This window comes from Saccostrea echinata, unplaced genomic scaffold, assembly GCF_033153115.1.
Source record: "Saccostrea echinata isolate AGI-Se365-2 ecotype Australia unplaced genomic scaffold, CSIRO_AGI_Sech_v1 ptg000033l, whole genome shotgun sequence".
In the NCBI taxonomy this organism is placed as follows: domain Eukaryota; kingdom Metazoa; phylum Mollusca; class Bivalvia; order Ostreida; family Ostreidae; genus Saccostrea; species Saccostrea echinata.
The window spans coordinates 10,061,275-10,080,481 of NW_026889782.1; the positions used below are offsets into that span (position 1 = coordinate 10,061,275).

At 32.6% G+C, this 19,207-nt stretch overlaps 1 protein-coding gene across 1 annotated transcript; it reads right to left on the bottom strand.

The window, feature by feature from the left end:
• Positions 1–802: 802 nt before the first annotated feature.
• On the bottom strand, positions 803–18,356 carry LOC133198976 (calpain-5-like). Its single transcript, XM_061334871.1, has 13 exons — positions 18,269–18,356; positions 14,222–14,389; positions 8,332–8,463; positions 7,890–8,101; positions 7,051–7,240; positions 5,710–5,900; positions 5,336–5,413; positions 5,066–5,246; positions 4,424–4,546; positions 3,785–3,981; positions 2,424–2,545; positions 1,741–1,877; positions 803–1,371 (listed from the first exon to the last, which is right to left on the bottom strand). The coding sequence occupies exons 2-13, from the start codon at positions 14,372–14,374 to the stop codon at positions 1,189–1,191; spliced, it is 1,899 nt and encodes a 632-aa protein (XP_061190855.1). The 5' UTR covers positions 14,375–14,389; positions 18,269–18,356; the 3' UTR covers positions 803–1,188.
• Positions 18,357–19,207: the final 851 nt, after the last annotated feature.

The window sequence follows — 19,207 nt, forward strand, 5'->3', positions numbered from 1 at the left end:
TAAAAACAAAATAAATACTGACATATACTGATTTAACATCATGAAACAACAGTTAAAAAAATAAGTATCTGAAGCCAGGTAAACTTGATTGATTTTCTTTCACTGTGAATATCATAAATTACCCAAAAAATATATTTCAGTAAATATCAGACATGACATTACCCTATGAAACACATAGATTTTTTTCAAAATGGTGACTTTTATAGTGCGGCACGAAAATCTTCAGGAAAGAAAATCTGCAGACTGAAATGGCATATAGAAAAATTGGACGGGAACGAATAACTACATACAAAAAGTTTCCAGACATTAGTAAATCTTGGATGTATAATTCTTATATCACAGACACGCTTTGTAAAATGAGAAAAAAAAAATGAAACTCCATAACAACAATCTTAATTTATCCTTATTATATTAAAATATGAAGTTCAGTCTTCCAATAGAAATTCTACTCTCCCGTTGTGATACTTCATCGGAACTGCTATATCATTTCGTCAAATGTAAATAATTTATCACAGACCCTAATGCTGTATAAGGTGAATTTTGGGAAACGAACAATATATACAATGTATTCTTTTTAGGGGTTTCAAAATCAACAACAACTTTTTTTCAAACGATATAAAAAAATAAACAAGCTAAAAAAAATACATTAATCCTTCAGAAAATATATTCTCCTGTTACTATACATAATCAGGACTAAATGATCAATTCGTCAGATATCCTGTTATTTGCTGTTTTGAAGCAAGGGAAAATAGAAAAAAAATATTCTTAAAAATATATTTGATTCCACAACAGAAACAATAACTTGATGGTGTATTTTTTCCCCAACAATATTAAAAACAAGGAGATTGAAAAAAAAAGTTACTTGAGCTTTCTTTCAGAAACTCTCTTCTCCTGTTTCCATACTCGTAAGTCATCAGAATTGACATATCAATTCGTCAAATTAAACACAGTATCACAGAGCTTAAATGCTAAAGCATTGGAAAAAGACAAAGTATATTCATAAAAAATGTCTGTTTCAACAGATTCCGTAAAAAAAGGCTCCTCAGGCATTACTTACAAAAGACTTCCAAAACAGCTGTAAGGAGTCACTGATGTGGAAGTTTAACAATGTAGGAAAGATAACTCTTATCATATAGTTCAAGAACCATAACTTTTATCACTTTCCCAACAAAATCTCGTTAAATCTCGTTACAGATATTGAAGATCAGCACTAGAACATATGTGAATTTTCATTGACCCCGGTTTTTCCATGGTGGCTTCTTTCTTTCTTCCAAAAAGTTGTAGCTCCTTTGTAATTCCTTCTTCGTTCCCATTGTCCTCTATCCTTCCTTCTGCGATGTAATCATCCACAAGGGTGTTGCAGTTCCACACCTGGAAATAAAAAAAAGTACTTATTTTCATATGACTATCAAAATTTGAAATAGAGTTAAGCATATTTATAGCAAATACTCATAAATCAAAAGTCTGTTCATAAGGATATTCATATTTGGACACCTTTAAAAAATATTAAACTTATTTAATATGAAATGGTTATAATGAATTACGGATAGAACAAACCATGCATGGCTGTACTCAGGCATTCTCTTTAGTACTTAGGATTCACAAAATGTGTAAGTATATAATAGTCTTTCAAATGTACCCATATTTAATTTAATGAAATCATAAACAGTATCTTTGAATGCCCAAACAATTTGTATCATGTATATTTCTTTCGAAAACCAGATTTACTCAATACGATACCTCTACAATGATTGGGTCATCAGGTTTCTTCCTGTAAAAGGTGGCTTTTGTTCCAAACTTCGGGTTTTTGTCATTACTCCTTGTTATACTTTCGACTTTTTCTCCTTCACATATAATTTTCACGTATGGGTCCATTGCTTTAAGTTAGAAGAAGAAGATAAATATCAACTTAATATTGTTTATTGCTGTACAGTTTGAAATAACTTATCATTCATCAAGTGGTGATTTCTAAAATGTGTGTCTTTGGCTACCCATAAAAGAACTTTTTATCAAAAATATGACAACTTATGACATCAACTCTTGTATCTTGGATCTTTATGATCATGACCAATGAAAAAATTCAATACTATGTAAGCACTGATGCTGCAATTTCATGATAGAGAAATGCTTCACTACTCTCCTTATTTTCTTGATCATCAGAGTAAATAAACTTATATTTTAACATTTTTCAGTTTTTAAAACACGTCCCTGTAAACATGTGACTTAGATGAGTTAATGGAGGAAGGTCCTGTGATCCTAAAGGAGTAATGCTATCTTTTTATGATAAGTTTCTATTAACAAGAGTCGGAGATAAAAATGAAAATTGAAGACAAAAAAGGAAAACAATAATTGAAGACTTTAAGAATTATCCCCCTTCGCAGAAGGTTTATGACATTAAACCTAATGATATGTACACCACTTACTTTTTACTTTCGATTTTGGTGGAATCTCGAGGTCAGAGCAGCTTTCTATAGTCACTGTGGACATAAGTACGTAGTTTGCTGCACAAGGACACCCATTAGATGGACATTCCATCGTCAATTCCCTGACAATAGATGAATTTTTAGTTCACCCGAATTTCCTAATTTTTTCTGCATTAAAGGATGAAACTGACACAGAATGAGACTCTCCGCCATTCAGTCACCTTTCCGACCATTCAGTTCACTGAATGGCACAGTCTCATCTGTCTGTGTTAACGACTAGCAACGATATGCATGGATGATAAAAAATATACTATTTGCTCTTAAGTTCAAAACAAAACTATTCCTAGAAAATAAAAACTAAAGTATGCCAATGGTTATGAAAATTATCCATTCCTTGATTGGAAACTAACTTTACTATTATTTATTTATCCATATGAAAAATCATTTCTATATTATATGCATACATGTATATAAATGTAGTTGGTTGAGACAAGCGGCATTTCCATGCAAAAGGCCTTCCTAATATTTCTGGCATTAGAATAAATATTGTACAAGTTCGCCGTTATTCGTCAACAACAACATGAAACTGTGTATTTCGTTTTTCATTTAGTGATCCTTTAACCCCATGCTATTTTATTGATTTGAGCTAACTAAGTACATGTACATCTATTTTGTCTGAAAAGAGTGCAAAAGGTAACATGCCATGCTTAACCTTTTAGAACAGGAAAAAATGGCATGTCCTTTAAAGAAATGATACCCATGATGAAAGACCAAAGGAAGTCCATCCATGCAAAATGTGTCGACTCCGACACAGCAGAATGTCTTGTTTTTCTCAAGCATTGTCGTTGTCATTTAGCAGGGGTAACACAGATTAATATGTATTATTTCTATTGGGTTATACTTTTACTGGGAAATAAATGAAAGCAGGATTTTGCAAAACAACCTATGCGACAATGCTCGAGATTTTTCTTTTACAACATGCATAAAAGAGAATGATAACCTACCTGGAGCTGTAAGCATTCAAACAAAGAAATATATTCACATTTTAGTATATGTATGTTATCAGTATAATATGTACATGTAATTATGATCTACATCATAGTAGAAATTAAAAAAAAAAAAAGAAACATTTCTACTATCACTATCGTTTGATATAATTTCTTACAGTTTTAGATAGAAACGATTGTTTTTATAAAATAGCCCCCTTCCCCACTTCAGCACTGAATATTTTGAAATATTTTAATTCAATTATTTCAACATTGCATATATATCAATGACAACTATATATGAAAAAAATCATTTGGTTTGAAAATGAGAAATTATCTCATAATTTTACAACAATGATAGAACTAACAACTCACTTTGCCCCGGAAGAACTTCCGGTGTAAAGCCTTAACATGAATGGTCCGAGTTCATCCGAACTAATCGTGGTAGGCACTACTACATAGCGACCTTTCTGTAAAATCATGATCCCAAAAACGCTTCTGGACTTGGCATACTCGGAGGTAAATATTTGTTCTCCCACTATGTGTACCCGGAATCTCCTGTTTTCTTCCACCTGTAATTAATATAAATACATTTCATTGTCTACATTAACACTTAAATGAGATAGTTCATCGTAAACCAGAATTAACTAATGCATAATTATACATATATATAATGGAATTAACAGATAACGCAATACAAATCGTATTGATAAGAGTAGTAAATATGGTGTGATGTGTAGATATTGACTTAACTGTCGATAATACATCATGTATCTGCATTTCTCATCAGCCAGCATAATAAATCAAAGATGTAAAAATGCATATCGAAAGTTTACGAATAAATGAATGTAGTTTTTAGATCATTTAACTTATATAATGTCACTGATGTGAAAACCTAGGTTTTTTTATGAAAAGCTCCTTTCCACCTGGTCTGTTAGTATGTCATTCCTTCATGATGTGAAAATTAAAGCTGGCTACCTAGTTCCTGTAATCCAGATGTGCAAAGTTTCTTACCTTCATGATGTGAAATCCTATGGTGTTGAGCTGGATGCCTAGTTCCTGTCGGCCTGGTTTTATATCATGCTGTTCCAGAGACACCATTACACGATCCGAGGCACCACCAATATCAAAAACATACTATAAAATAAAAGAAAGAAACTTAATTCAATTACTTAGTTTTACTTAATTTATATAATTGACAGCTCCTATGAACATTGGTAGATTATCTTTGTGAAAAGGAATCCTTGGGTTAACAAGTGTACTCTGCAGCCCTATATATATATATATATATATATATATATATATATATATATATATATATATATAGATATATATATATAGTATACACCTGTTAGAAAAATGTAAAGGTGGAGAGAATTTGTGCAGCTGTGTTGGCATTGAACTAGGATTTGACTAAAATCAAGGAATGAGCACAGGTAAGTTTCAAGTTTAAATCAGACATTCCCCTTTTACAGTTGACTTATAATTCTTAAAAGTATAGTTTTCCATATTTCATTAAATATTATATGTGGCATACGTAGATATAAACACGTACGTAGTTTATTTTTGCATACAAATACTATAATTCTCCTATAATAACCATAAAAACTTTATACATGAATACTAGGGGACCCCCCCCCCTTCTTCCCTCTGTACCTGTGGATTACTGAGGAAGGTGGGGGAGTTGTAGTCATTCCCTCCATTACGGCCTGAGACGGTCCACTCCCCATGAAACATGGCCTCACTCCAGGTTTTCTTTATACTGATAATACTGGTGTTGACGAAGTGACAGATGTCTATATTTGTGAAAGTGTTCATAAAATCCGTGAAGGACATCCTACAATTAAATCACATTACAATTTAAAAGATTTATGAATCTTTACTCTATTTTAAAGTAAGAATGAAAGAATGTGTCTTGATTTATACCAGAATTCGCCCTCTTGTACGAATTTCAGACCCATTTTCTCCCACTCTGATTTGTTGATTTTCGACCATTCAGGGGAACTAAATAGAAAAAAAAAATCATCAACATATTTTTCACAAATTTATTTAATCAATCTTTAAACTGTAATTTCCTGCATCGGTTGCAATATTGCGTTTAAATAATTAATATTGTATTATTCAAAAACACAAACGATGCACTAACACCCCCCCCCCCCCCAACACAGACACTGTTTATTTACTTCTTCTCTACAACAGAATTAAAAATTGATATATATTCATTTAAACTTTAGCAAACAAATTTCAAAAATTACCGCTCAAAACATATTCACTGCAAATGACAGACAACTAGTACTCACTCGTCTGACCAGGGTCCGTTCCACTCCTTAATCCCCCACGGGTTGGCTAGACGGACCATCATGAGTTTGGCGTTCCCCACCGCCCCCTGTAGCTTCTTTTCTACCTTGATGTCCAGAACTTTTGTTATGTTATAACCGTGGCCAAGAATCAAACCATTGGGAAGTTCTTTACCAACTTCTGTTTTTTGGCACTGAAAATTGTATATTTAATATTAAATAACTCCTGTTTTCATGCGGTCAGATTTTTGTAGTATGAGATAAAATATCGATTCAAGATGACTTAATTTCTTGGGTGGGAGGAGACACGATAGAGTACTTTGAAATTTTAACATTTCTTTGGGGACAATGGATTGGTGGGTCTCTTTATACCAAGAAAAAGACGAAATTAAAGCCCACAAAAATTATTGATTTAACTGTTTAAAATTTATTTTTATTCAAACAGAACGTTTTAAAAAAATCAAAATATTAAAAAAAAACAATTTCCTGGAAACTTGCAAAACAGAAACAAGCTAAACAGGTGACACCAGAAGTCAAAGATAACGAAAGAGACAGACTGTTTTTGTCATTGATGAATCTTTGAGAATTTTGTTTTTACATAACGGATATCTACGAATCAATATGACTGTGATGAGCTGAAACGGAAATTTCACTGGGATAAAAATTCGAGACATTATTTATTATCTGTCTCTAAACATCTCATAAATTTAATTTACTTAGCTCAAATGTCTGATACACTATGAAGAATTCATCTATTGAAGTACAAGTGAGCTTTACAGAACGCTACTCTCAGAACAAACACTCAATCATTAAGCTTTGTTATCAGGAATAGTGGCTTCAATCAGCACCTCATTAGCAGAGAACTAAGGCAAAATTACTAGTATTGTCATGACGAAAAAGACAAAGAAACCCTGCAATGTATAAGTAAGGTCAGTCACCTTAAAAAAGGTTACAATCATGCCATCCTTCAAAGATAAAAAAAATCCCTGATAAATTGAAATACATTCATGGAATACAGTTTTCATCAAAAGCCAAAATCATAGAACTAATCCTCGCCCATATAAATGACACGAATTCCCTGTTCAAAGAAATTTTAAAGAATAAAGAATGGTGCTATGGAAAAAAAAAACGTGAACACATAGCAGTTGATATTTCTAATTTTTTTTTGTATTGAATGGTACCATGAAAAATTTAATAAAACTTCAAAAGAGCAGCAATTAAAAATGAGCAGAAAAAAAGCAAACAAACATGTCCTTTAAACTTCTCTTCAACTTCGTTAGTGGAAAAAGTTATAAAACACATTAATTGTCAAATAATGTATGGCAGTCATAACCAGTAACATACCTCTATGTTACAATTCATAAGAGCGGAATTCTCACACGATTCTCTCATTTTATAAAACAGCTGTTCCACTATTTTGGTGTCATTAAAATCCAATCTTGTCAGAACCAGTTTCTCTGCCACGCCCCCTGTGAAATCTACCAAGGCGTCCGCCGCTCGTCCGTCGTTTAATGATTCGTAGTCACCGTACAACCTACAGGAGAAGCAGAAACTAGTTTATTTTTTTTATACCTTTAAAATTGTTTCTTATATAGATCTAGATTTAAAAAATCTAATATTTTCAATGTTTTACTAAGTGGTCAAAAAAAAAAAATCGATATTGAAACGCAGATTGAGATATTGGACCAGTCGATGAGATATTGGACCGCTTATGTTACCCTGTGGGCGGGATAAGCCAAATCATATTTGCATTCGATGGTGTTCGACAGTTACGTAACTGAACGAGTTAAACCGCAGTGCAGGTAAAAGAAATTTACATCATAGAAGCTAACACAAGATACATGTATGTCAAAAAAAAAATAAATGAAAAAATATAATCTTAAAAATTAAAGAAAATAAATAAAGGCATGACATAACATTTATTGAATGTGTTCTCGGGCTAAATACGATTTGTCGACCCCGCGAGTCAAATTGTTTGGTTCTTTGGTCCAACAAATCGCTTGTTGTCCTCGAATCCAGTCAATAATGTACATGTATAATTCTATCGATCTTCAATCAGAACAGCCAGTAAATCGACATTTATTTTGACAAACTTTATGACTTGTTAATTGATATACCTAAGTTAATAAATGACAAGAGCGATTGCCCTTGAGAGGAAGTTAGGTCACTTTCCCGAGACTTACTTGGCGTACGCTTTCTCCAGAAGAGCGCTCCAGAACTCGTTTCGAGATTTTGAGTGACAAAAAACCAGTTTCCCGTTCTTTGTTGGCAGACGATCGTCTATAACTATGTCCACCCATTCCCCAAACCGCCAAAAATGAAAATGGAAGGCTCCACTGTACTTATTCTTCTCCGATTTTTCGTCCCATTCCTGCTCTTTTACGCTGGGGATCACCTGTTACATGTACATAGAACTTGATTGTCAAGTAGACTATCAGAGTTTTTGTTTTAAAAGAATGATATGTTTATTAATAGCAGTATAATTGTTTGTTTATTCACTGGTTCTTATTATGCATACTAGTAGAATTTTTCTTTGGAGAGAAAAATTAAACTGATCTTATTTCAACATTAATTAGATTCATGTACTTTTAACTGTTCACAAATGATCAAAGAAATACTCAGCACCTTTTCAAACATCTTTTTCTCTAGCGCCAAACTTGCGCACGCAGTTACAAACCACGTGTTTCCGAGTTCTCCTTGATTGAGGTCATCACAGCTAACCCCGTCAACCACCAGTCTAGGGACCTTGCACAGCTCCTGGAACAATGAATTAAAAAAAAATGGGTGTTTGTAGAGACGATCACAAAGATTAATTTAAAAATACAGTATAGAAAATGGGATGAAAAAGGCAGAGCCGGGAGGAGTGTCCGAGCCCACAAGCCTTAGAAACTAAATCAGTTCCTGGAATAATTAAGAATGAGGAGGGGGGTCTACAACAATAACAGAATAGATGCAATCAAAAAAAAAATCTAACGTACTGGTATGTTTACCTCTTGAAACTACAGATTTTTTTTTTTATTTTTGCGAAGTGAGTGAATGATGTTTAAATAGACTTAAGTTCGTTTTATTTAAGAATAAACATTCAACAATTTAGAAATTAAGGTAGTACTTAAATACCCATGAAATCTGTTTTAACTCATTTCTCATAAATACATTTGAAAAAAAAAGAAGAGAATAATATTACTATAATGTCAATAAATAATTACCTTTGTAAGAAAATTAATAAGTTGTGACATGTTTATCTCCATATTTTGTAAAAAAAAAAAAAAAAAAAAAAAAAAAAAAAAAAAAAAAAAAAAATTAGAGAATCCTATTTATTGGTCATTTAAGAGCCTAAATTTTAGAATGTGTTTGTGCCATCTACATTCAATATGACAATCTGTTATTAAATGCAAAGTAACTTTTGATCCATATTTAGTAGAGACCTGATATTAGGACATATTTATAAGGAGTCTCCATTCTTTATACAGAATTAAGGTCAAGATCATTTTTAGAAGTCAAAGGTCAAATATTGTGTCATCATCTACTTAATCTTTTATTTTTTTCCACTGAATATTTTTTTTTCAAATCGTCAAAATATCTTAAACTGCCGTTTACTAAAATAGTTACAGAAAGGTTGCATTTATAAAAAGCATCACTCAAAATTGCAATAAATCAGTCGGTATTTTTTTTTAAATGCATATTCTAAAGTGCAATGTCTGATTTCACAATCTTCTTACAGGGGCCTGATAGGCCATATTTCAAGCTATGTGGGCAAAACTCGTGCGATTTAATTTCTTTCAAGTTACATATAAAGAGAAATTTTGTATCCTAAAACAAAATTTTAAAGTTTTAAAAAGAAATGAATTTGAGGAAAAATTTGGCCTATCTATTGTGTACTACCTTAAACCTTGGTTCTTTGTATAAAATGATTTTGAATAGCCTATTTTTCGTACCTCGTAAATATCTTTAACAGATACCTGTATGAACAAGTTACATAAATGTTTCACAAAAAATTGTGGCGAAGAGCATTTAGTTAATTCGTTTCCTTTTTAAATAACAAATAGGTTTTCGTAGAGACGATCACAAAGATTAATATAAAAATTCAGTTTAGAAAATGGGATGAAAAAAGGCAGAGGCGGGGGGAGTGTCCGAGCCCACCAGTCTTAGAAACTAAATCAGTTCCTGGAACAATTAAGAATGAGGAAGGGGGGGGGGGGCTACAACAATAACGGAATAGATGCAATTAATAAAAAAAAATTCAACTGAGTAATCATTCTGGTATGTTTACATCTTGAAACCACTAGGTGTATTTATTTACTTATTTTTTTTTAATTTTTGCGAAGTGAGTGAATGATGTTTAAATAGACTTAAGTTCGTTTTATTTAAGAATTTACGGCCTACAATTTAGAAATTAAACCTTGGTTCTTTGTAAAAATGATTTTGAATAGGCTATTTTTCGTATATCTTAAACATCTTTTAACAGATACATGTATGAACAAGTTACATAAATGTTTCACAAAAAATTGTGGCGACGAGTATTGAGTAAACTCTTTTCCTTATTAGATAACACATTGGTCGATTTCTCATTATTGAACAAAATTCTTAGAAATCTCTCACGCAAAGTTCTATGTACATTTTATAAACATGCAGCGCATTATAAAAATCAATAATTCTTTTCAATCAATTCACGTCTGACATTTATACGATTCGATAGTCTTAGCATTTAAATAAAACTACAGGTTAGTTTTTGTAATGAAACAGCTGGGTTATATGCACTTGCATATGCAAGCTTCCCAAAATTTACAAATTTTATACTTGACAAATTGCACCTATTTCAAATTTCCAAGTGTAAGTTAACATGTGATCTATTTACACAGGTACACTAAGTGCTATTCAAATACATCATACAACTTATCTTGTCGACATTTTGCCAAAAACTGTCTTATTTTGTTGCCCTATGCACTTTGTGTTGTTTCTTCGAGTATTGAGATCAAAGCACTCGAAAAATATTATTCCTAACGCTAAGTAACGAAGAAGATAATGAAGTAATAACACAGAAATTAATATAGACTGATATAGTATAATGCAGTGTGAATTTAAAACAACTGAAAGTACAAGAACATCGATTTACTATGTGTATATATTTATGCATAAAGAGCGTCTTAAATAAATGTTTTAATTTTTCCAGATTTTTTCAGATTATAGTTTTTGGAAATCTTTTATTTTTCTGCCATACATATATGTATGCATATATACATGTATACATGTATAAGATGAATCTTTCATTGCTGAATTTAATGATTCTATCGGACTTACGCTATTAATACAAAAAAATAATAGAATAATTAATGTAAATAAGACCTTAGCCTGTACATTTGACTTATGTACAAATTCCCCACAGGGCGACATTTCATGACTGCTCAATATTGTAAACAGTCGAGGTGCACTTCACATATTGCCCCTCTATTCAGCTGTCGTTTTATTTTCACTGGTATCCTCTAAGTGTTGTTTCACCACGAGGGGTTACACGGTCGTCTACTTGTCATCTGCATAAGGTTGATAGTCTAATGGATTTCTGATCCATTGTATTGACTCTCATTATTAGAGTGACGGTTGTTCAATTTATTAAGTGAAACTGACACTGGAGAGTATCACAGTGCATATCGATAGGTGGATCCAGCAGAGGTGGGATGGGGTCCCTAAATTTTCAGTGATATTATATTTACACAGTAAAACTGGATCCTAAGATCATGATAAGAACATGATAAGTACCATAACGCATTCCCACACTTAAACTCCACAACCCTACGACCACTTATAATTTGTAATGGCAATGGAATTTGGTAATTATCAATTAAAAAAAAAAATTGAAACGTAATAAAAATGATATATCCTGTCCTTGTTTCCTGTAATCACAACCAGTATAAAATGCAATCAAACATTTTCAAAATAAGAAAAAAAAATAGCCCTATATACTCGTATTTTTAGTTCCAGATCTTTTTATTTTTGAAATGCTACGGTTAATAAGAAAAGTTTCCAAAAATTGATTTTAGCCAACCCCCTCTCCCTTCTCCTTTTTATTTTACTCAAGAAAGAATTCTGAGTATTTTTTGTCGATATAATACCTCTTGATTGGAAAATTATAAAGTTTGGGATTCCCCCTTCCTATATTGTATTATCGATACAAATTATACATGTACGAACAAGTAATCAGTAAAGATTTTTTTCCTCCACACTATTTTCTATGACTATTATCTAACCCCCCCCCCCCCCCCCAGCTTTGTTTAGTTTCCTTTCATATGCACCAAACATATGACTTATTGAATGCCGTACGCTTTTAATCTCCAACTCTTCACACATCAAATATCTATCGCGCTCTTTAAATATTGGATAAGATAGTGTGTCTTTTTGTGTGTGTAAATGAAATCCATAGATTGTAAATGGAATAGCATAAAAAAATGGAGGAAAATCGATGAATTACTGTAAGTCATGCACTCAGGTAAATAAACCGAGAGTGCTGATCACAGATTGTTAAGAACAAGGAACAAGTTTACATTTTAACTCTCTTTCTCTATATATGTAAAAGAAAATACACATTTTACTGAAATATGATGCAACATGGCCATAACATGATCCCACAAAATGTAAACAATTTGTTTCTTACTGATTTCACTCGTTGTTGATAATGTATATTAAATTCCCATGCAGCTGGATTTTCGTAGGAAATGTCAACATTTTTTATGTACAATGCAGTTGGCATTTTCACTTGCAGGTAAACTTGTGATCTGCATTATTTTCCCCCGCTTTTACTGAAAGGGCGGGCATTAATTTCGGTTTGTATGTCTGTCCGTCCGTCCGTCCGTCTATGTATTTCTGTCTGTCTGTAACACTTTCGTTTCCACGCGATATCTCGAGAACCTTTTGAACTTTTGGAATGAAATTTTATACAACAACTCCCTATGGCCTAAGAAAGACCCCTCTTTATTTTGAGGTCAAAAGGTCAAAGGTCAAGGTCTTAAATTCATACATTCTGTGTGCGTGTGTAAAACTTTCATGTCCAGGCGATATCTCAAGAAGCTTTTGCAATGAAATTTTATACCAGAACTCCCTATGGCCCAGTCTGCCCTTCTTAAAATTCACTCCACTTCGACCCCCCTCCTAGATCCGCGCATGTTCTTCTATTTTCCTTAAGCGTTGGACATAAATTCTCTGAATAAGCTTGTTTAACTATATGTCGCAGACGTGGGAGGGAGAATTTTTGCCTCGATTGGTAGTACTCTATTATTTCTATTATCTGAAGAGTAAGGGGGTTCACGTCATTTGTAAGAATTTTGTGAAGGCTACGTTTATACATGAATGCTATCAACCTTTCATTAAAGTTCTATTAAGAAATAAACAACAATGTTAAAAAGTTCTCTGGGAAATGAACTTGGTTGGTCACGTGATCAAATCCTGTGAAGCCCGAAGGGCTTCTCAGAAGATATGATCACGTACCAACCAAGTTCATTTCCCAGTGAACTTTTCAACATTGTTGTTTATTACTTTTATTTACATTTGAGACGAATATTCTGAAAAGAACTGCATTTAATACACGAACAGCTACGTTGTGACGCGCAATGACCTAGAAGCTGTTTGGTCTTGAGAGTTCGCCTCGCTCCAACATTTGAATACTTACACTGATGTTCAGCAGTCCAGTTCAGGAATATCTGTACATAATGAAAAATCCATGATCGCTACTGAGAATAATCTTACTATTATTGTATGAGTTCTTAATATATGAAGTCAAAAGCGGTGGTATCGTCTTCAGTTTACATACTTTCAAAGGAATTTCGGGTTAAATAGGTAAGCGTGATTTTAGGCTAATTAAAAACATTCTTCACATCGAAGAAAGAACTAATGATCATTTGTTGAACGAAGAAAAACATATGTTACAAGAATTCTATCTTTTTCATCGCTTTAACGGCTTAGAAGTTCCGAAACCAGTGTCACCGTGACAGAAATATGTAGACAAGATATCATCTCGCTGTGTGATTCGGTCACGCCATGACCTCTGACCCCCTAATAAGTTCATACAGAATTGAACATATTTTCTCTTCAATAGGTTCATCTAAGAAAAAATATTTGCAAATGTAAATAATGTGCTATAAACGTGGAAATGTTTGTGTGATGAAAATCTGAATGCGAATTTAGTAAAGTTTCACAAAATTTACAACCTCGCGAAGGGTTTCATATAAGATACCATACTAAACAACAAAGCAAGTAAAGCAAGTGACACATTTTGCAAATTTCTTTACTTCTGGGAAAATAACCAGTGTTTGTTTCATGGAAATCACAAAATTTTACACCGTAAACCCACGTTTACAGTATTTGCATCTTATCTTTTTTCTTATGAAATTCCAAAGACATGATTAAGGGCCTCTTTCTCCGTTACCCTTGTTATCATAACCCCGACAGAATCACACATGGATGCATCTTCCTATGCAATTTTAGCGGAAACAATAATTTATCGATACGTATAGTTTACTTTTTTTACCTTTGGTCGTTTCCATTCTATTTCCTGGTCTATTTTGGAATAAAATATGGACTTGTTATTTGCCGGAAATTCTGGATCCTCAAATAAAATTCCTTTACTTAGACACTCACTCCGAATTGAGGAGTATTTCTGTTTTTTGAATGCCGTCGGCATGATGCTTGTCCAAGTCTGCAAATAAAAGTAAACTTATACAAACATGTTAGATATGTTCTTCTATTCTCATTTATTGTAAGAGAGCAGCAGTTTTGAAAATATTATACTAAATCATGGTCTGTATCAAAACATCAAGATATAACCGTAAACATTTGTCAGTAAGGTCATTATTAAGAAAAATATAGCTTTTTATTGACAACCCTCGTCCACTGTCGTTCTATTTTAGTATCGACAACGATATATTGAAAGTACCCGATATATTGGTAGTTTCAATACGTATCGATACACCCCATCTTAGTACTGATACTTTTAAATTTGTTTCTAATTATTGATTAATTTTGATGTTTTTCAAAACTTGTGTTTTCCTGAATGTTTGTTACGGAAGCCGGTAGGTGCCAGGTAGAAAAATATTTTATCTGGCGGCCGCCACATAAATAATTGGCGACCGCCAGATAAGTTATCTGGCGGCCGCTAGATCTTTTTATCTGGCGGCAGCCAGATAAGTTTCTGGTGGCTGCCAGGTTTTTATATGGCGGCCGCCAGATAAAATATTTTTTCTACCTTGCCCCTACCGGCTTCCGTAGTTTGTGAACCTTACAACCTTATAAAGTTATTGATACCACATTAGTGAAATTTTCAGGTTATAAGTAGGGGTCTTAGTCATTTTTATATTTTTGCTTAATTTATCAAAATGTAAGGACGTATTGAAATATTAAGAACAGTCGTAAATTAAACTATATTGTTTTGAAATTTTCACTTTAATTTCAGTCCTAAAAATGCAAGGAATTAATCAAGAAACAGCGCACTTTTTGTGTGCAATAGATATACACTTTTTTCAATAAGTGGCACTGTGACTCTCTGGTCGTCCAACCCAATTTTTTTCAGACCAACGAGCTACAGATCTGCAGCTAACCCCCCCCCCCCCCCAAAGCAGCTACATGTACAAATCCTACCGGAAACAGCACAGGTCTAGACATTTGGATATTTCAACATTCATTATATTTTAAGATTTATGAAGATTATATGGTATACAGTGTGTTGATGTAGAAGAGGATAGACTGAAAAAGTAATGTATAGGTATATCATAAAAATATGAAATGTTTCATTAAATAATTCATATTTGACATTAAGAATGCATCTTTGACTAACAAAATCCAGAAAGCTGGGTTATTTCTTCTTCGTCACATACAAAAATAAACCTGAAGAACTCAAAAATATTAGTAAATGTTAATAAGTTAAGCCCGCCATGCGAGAGGAGAAATCAATCATTTCATCGATTGTGAAATACACCTGAGATCGATTTGTAAATTGAAATTCAAAACTAATTAAATCAGACACATTCAGAACAAAACTTACTTCTTTGATCGGCATTTTGTTTGTATCTATAATTGATTCTCTATATTCCCTAGAAATATATTATTCCAAATTTTCACTAATACATTATTTACATCCGAGAATTGAAATCTGCTTCGACCATTGTTCTGAATAAATACACCCAATTATGTACACCAATGGTCGTTTGCAGACAAAGCCAGACTTAGATAATCGCTTAATGCGTTTTGAACCGTTCTAGTTTTTAAACATGGGGAAAGTGTGTATCGATATTAATCATTATTAACATAGACGATCGGTTTTCTTCTCAGCATGTCGTTAATTACCGAAAACAGACCATGTACATGTACCTGATCTCCCCTTTAAAACCAAATAAGATCTTTTTATATTTAGAAATATATATTTGAAAATATTTGGCCAAAATTGGATACATGCTACATAAAAGTGCTTTTCGGATACATTAATGTACTCAATCATCAAACCGGAAAGAAGGGGGGAGAAAGAGAGGAAGAGAGAAAAGAGGGAAAGAGAGAAAGAAAAAGAGGGAGAGAGAGATGCAGAGAGAAAAGAGAGAGAGAGAGAAAGGGAGGGAAGAGAGAAAGAGAAAAACATGCAGGTATACTGGACAGATGTAAAACTTGTGAAAGCAAGTTAACGAGATTACAATGTCGAGGCTTATCTATTCCTACACCAAATCTGAGAAAGAATATTGAATCAATAAAAGCAATAGGGGATACTTGTTGATCTAAATTTATTAAATTGAACGTGTTTTATCTAAATATTCTATAATATTACAATGTAATGATGGCGAATGAATTTCATATGATGACAAAAGCATAGTAACATGCATTCAATTACAAACATTTACTTATAAATAGTGGCTTCTTATCACACAAAAATAGCTTTACTCTATTAAAAAAATTAATAAAATCGATTGACTGTTTTGTGTATTTTCTCCACTATACACAGAGAAAGGGTACTACATGTAGCATAGCTAAAATTAATTTAAAAAAAAATGACTATTCTACTCTTGTATTACAGATATATATTGAAAATTTACGTAAGTTTCTATTTCTGTTATGAAGATATAGCTCGAATCTGATAAGTAAAGATTTTTATAGGGGCATACATGTATAACGGATCAAATGGACAATTTTTCTCTTTTTGCGCAAAATTGAGTATCTCTCTCTCTCTCTCCATATATTGTATAAGAGAGTTCGGATGTTTTGAAATGAGTTATATTTTGAAAGGATTTATTTTGATTAAACATACCAAACTTTGTAATTCCCGATGCTTACATTTATAGAGACAACGTGCCATTAAATACCTCTTAACAGAATGAAAAGGTTTTAACATGTTTTAAAGAAAGAGGTTTCTATAAAAATTCTACACAGCAAGATCATTCTGCTTCTATTTTACAAATTCACACACCGTGTTTTACTGGTGATCTATAATCAATACACATTACACCGAAACAAAACTGGGTCACGGGGGTTAAAATACGCGATCCAGCGACTCCTTACAAAAGAAAGTCGTCAGTGTGCTTTTGTGTTCATTCAGATGTCCTTTTAAACATAATAAAAATATATTATGAAAGAATTCTATAGAGAAAACATGGTCTTTAATCATTAATACTTTTATATTGAAAGACATTCAAGGTTTACTCATACATTGATTAAAATGACCATATTTTGAAATGCTGTTCGAGAATTTTCAAGTTTAATTAAAAACCTTCACTTCAATTTTCAGTAAAAGAAAAATATCATGTCATGAATAACAAAATTAGGAACGATAAATAAAAAGTGCTTTTATAACTAAAGTTCGTTTAATTATGACAAAAAATGCTGATTTTTTTTTCTTTACCCCCTACAATTTAATAAAAAGGAATGGCATCGGAACTAGATATGAAACTTGTATACATGTATATGACACGTTCAAAGATATCAATTTTGATTTTTTACCAAATATTTTGATTTGATCCTACAAGTGGAATGATAAATATTATGTGTCATATTTTAAAAATATACGACGCAAAAACCTCAAGATACAATCTGGAATTAAAGGTCTTCTTCTTTCGACCTGATGAAGTTATTTAACATTCGGATAAACACCATACATCGTACGAAGTTCAAAAAGATTTTTGGATCAATAACCACTGTTATATTGGTTATTTTGTTATTTTTTTTATAAGTACGCGTACACCTACATATGATTTATTTTAATATAAATTATTATGTGATTAAGGAACATCCAAACTCCAAGTTATAGGTCTCCTTATTTTTGATTTGAGAAAGTCGGTATAAGAAAAGGTGCACGAAAAGTCCTGCGTGTTCCTTGCAAATAATTAATAGTCAAATGTCAATTTACGTAAGTATCTTGTTAATCGTGACCAATATTGGAAAGTGACGCTTTTAAATGCCTGGTACTGTCAAGCAGGCATGTTAAATAAATTACATGTCTATATTCAATGAGCAAGATTTACTGTTTCGAATCACCGTTATAAATTTCACTTTACAATAAATTTCTCAAGACAAAAGAAAGTTTAATATTAATTCGACCTACCTAAAAACTCATTAATCCAAGTCAATTAGACCCGCCTAAAATATGCAGAGATTTAAATTTAATCCCAACAGCTGAGCTTGATAATCCGGGTGCACATATATCAACCCGCTTCTGGCCAGGTAGAAAAAAATCGACAGGTAAATTAGAGTTATCCGTCCTTAGTTAAAGTTCCGGGATAAACCAGTCGTTATAAAAGGTGAGTTAGCAACAGGATAAATATTTTTCTAAAGTCGAGTAGAAATTATTGACAGATTTGTCGGGTGATCGTTGACAATATGCAGACCATGTGCGAGCTGTAAAAACAGAAAGGGGAAATTTTGCAATTGACTATTGAGATTAAAATCCCGGCAACCTGTTCAGATCGATGTTTCAGTTATTAACCTTTAGCGTCTGATGAGGAGCTGACACTAAATTAAAACTGTCCACACTCTGAGACAAAAGAAAATGCGGAGTTGGGGGGGGGGGCTGAAGGGGTGGTGGCAAACTTTGGGATAAAATGGAAAAGTTTTCTTCCTAATTTAGGAATAAAATTTAGAGAATTTTATAACCAAACAAGGGCAATTATTTTTTGATATTCAATTGGACTTCGCAAATTTGGGCAAAATTTGACCCCCCCCCCCCCCAAATGTAAAAACAGGAAGCGAGTTTTGACACTGGTCATCATATGCCTTTCACAGCATAGTCTTAATTGGAACTGCAAACTACATTAGGACACATTTTCTAGAAATCCATTTTTAAAATTAAAAAAAGTCTTTTAAAAGAAGGAATTGTTATACTTTTTTAAGGATATCCCCGTAAACAATATTTAAAGAAAAATTTAATTTTTCCAAAAAAGGATCTTTTCTCTTCAGGAATTTTAGAGCTGCTTAAGAACCAAAACTAAAATTTCAAGACAGCAATGTTATTATGTCTGAAACACTTTAAGTTTTATCTAAAAAG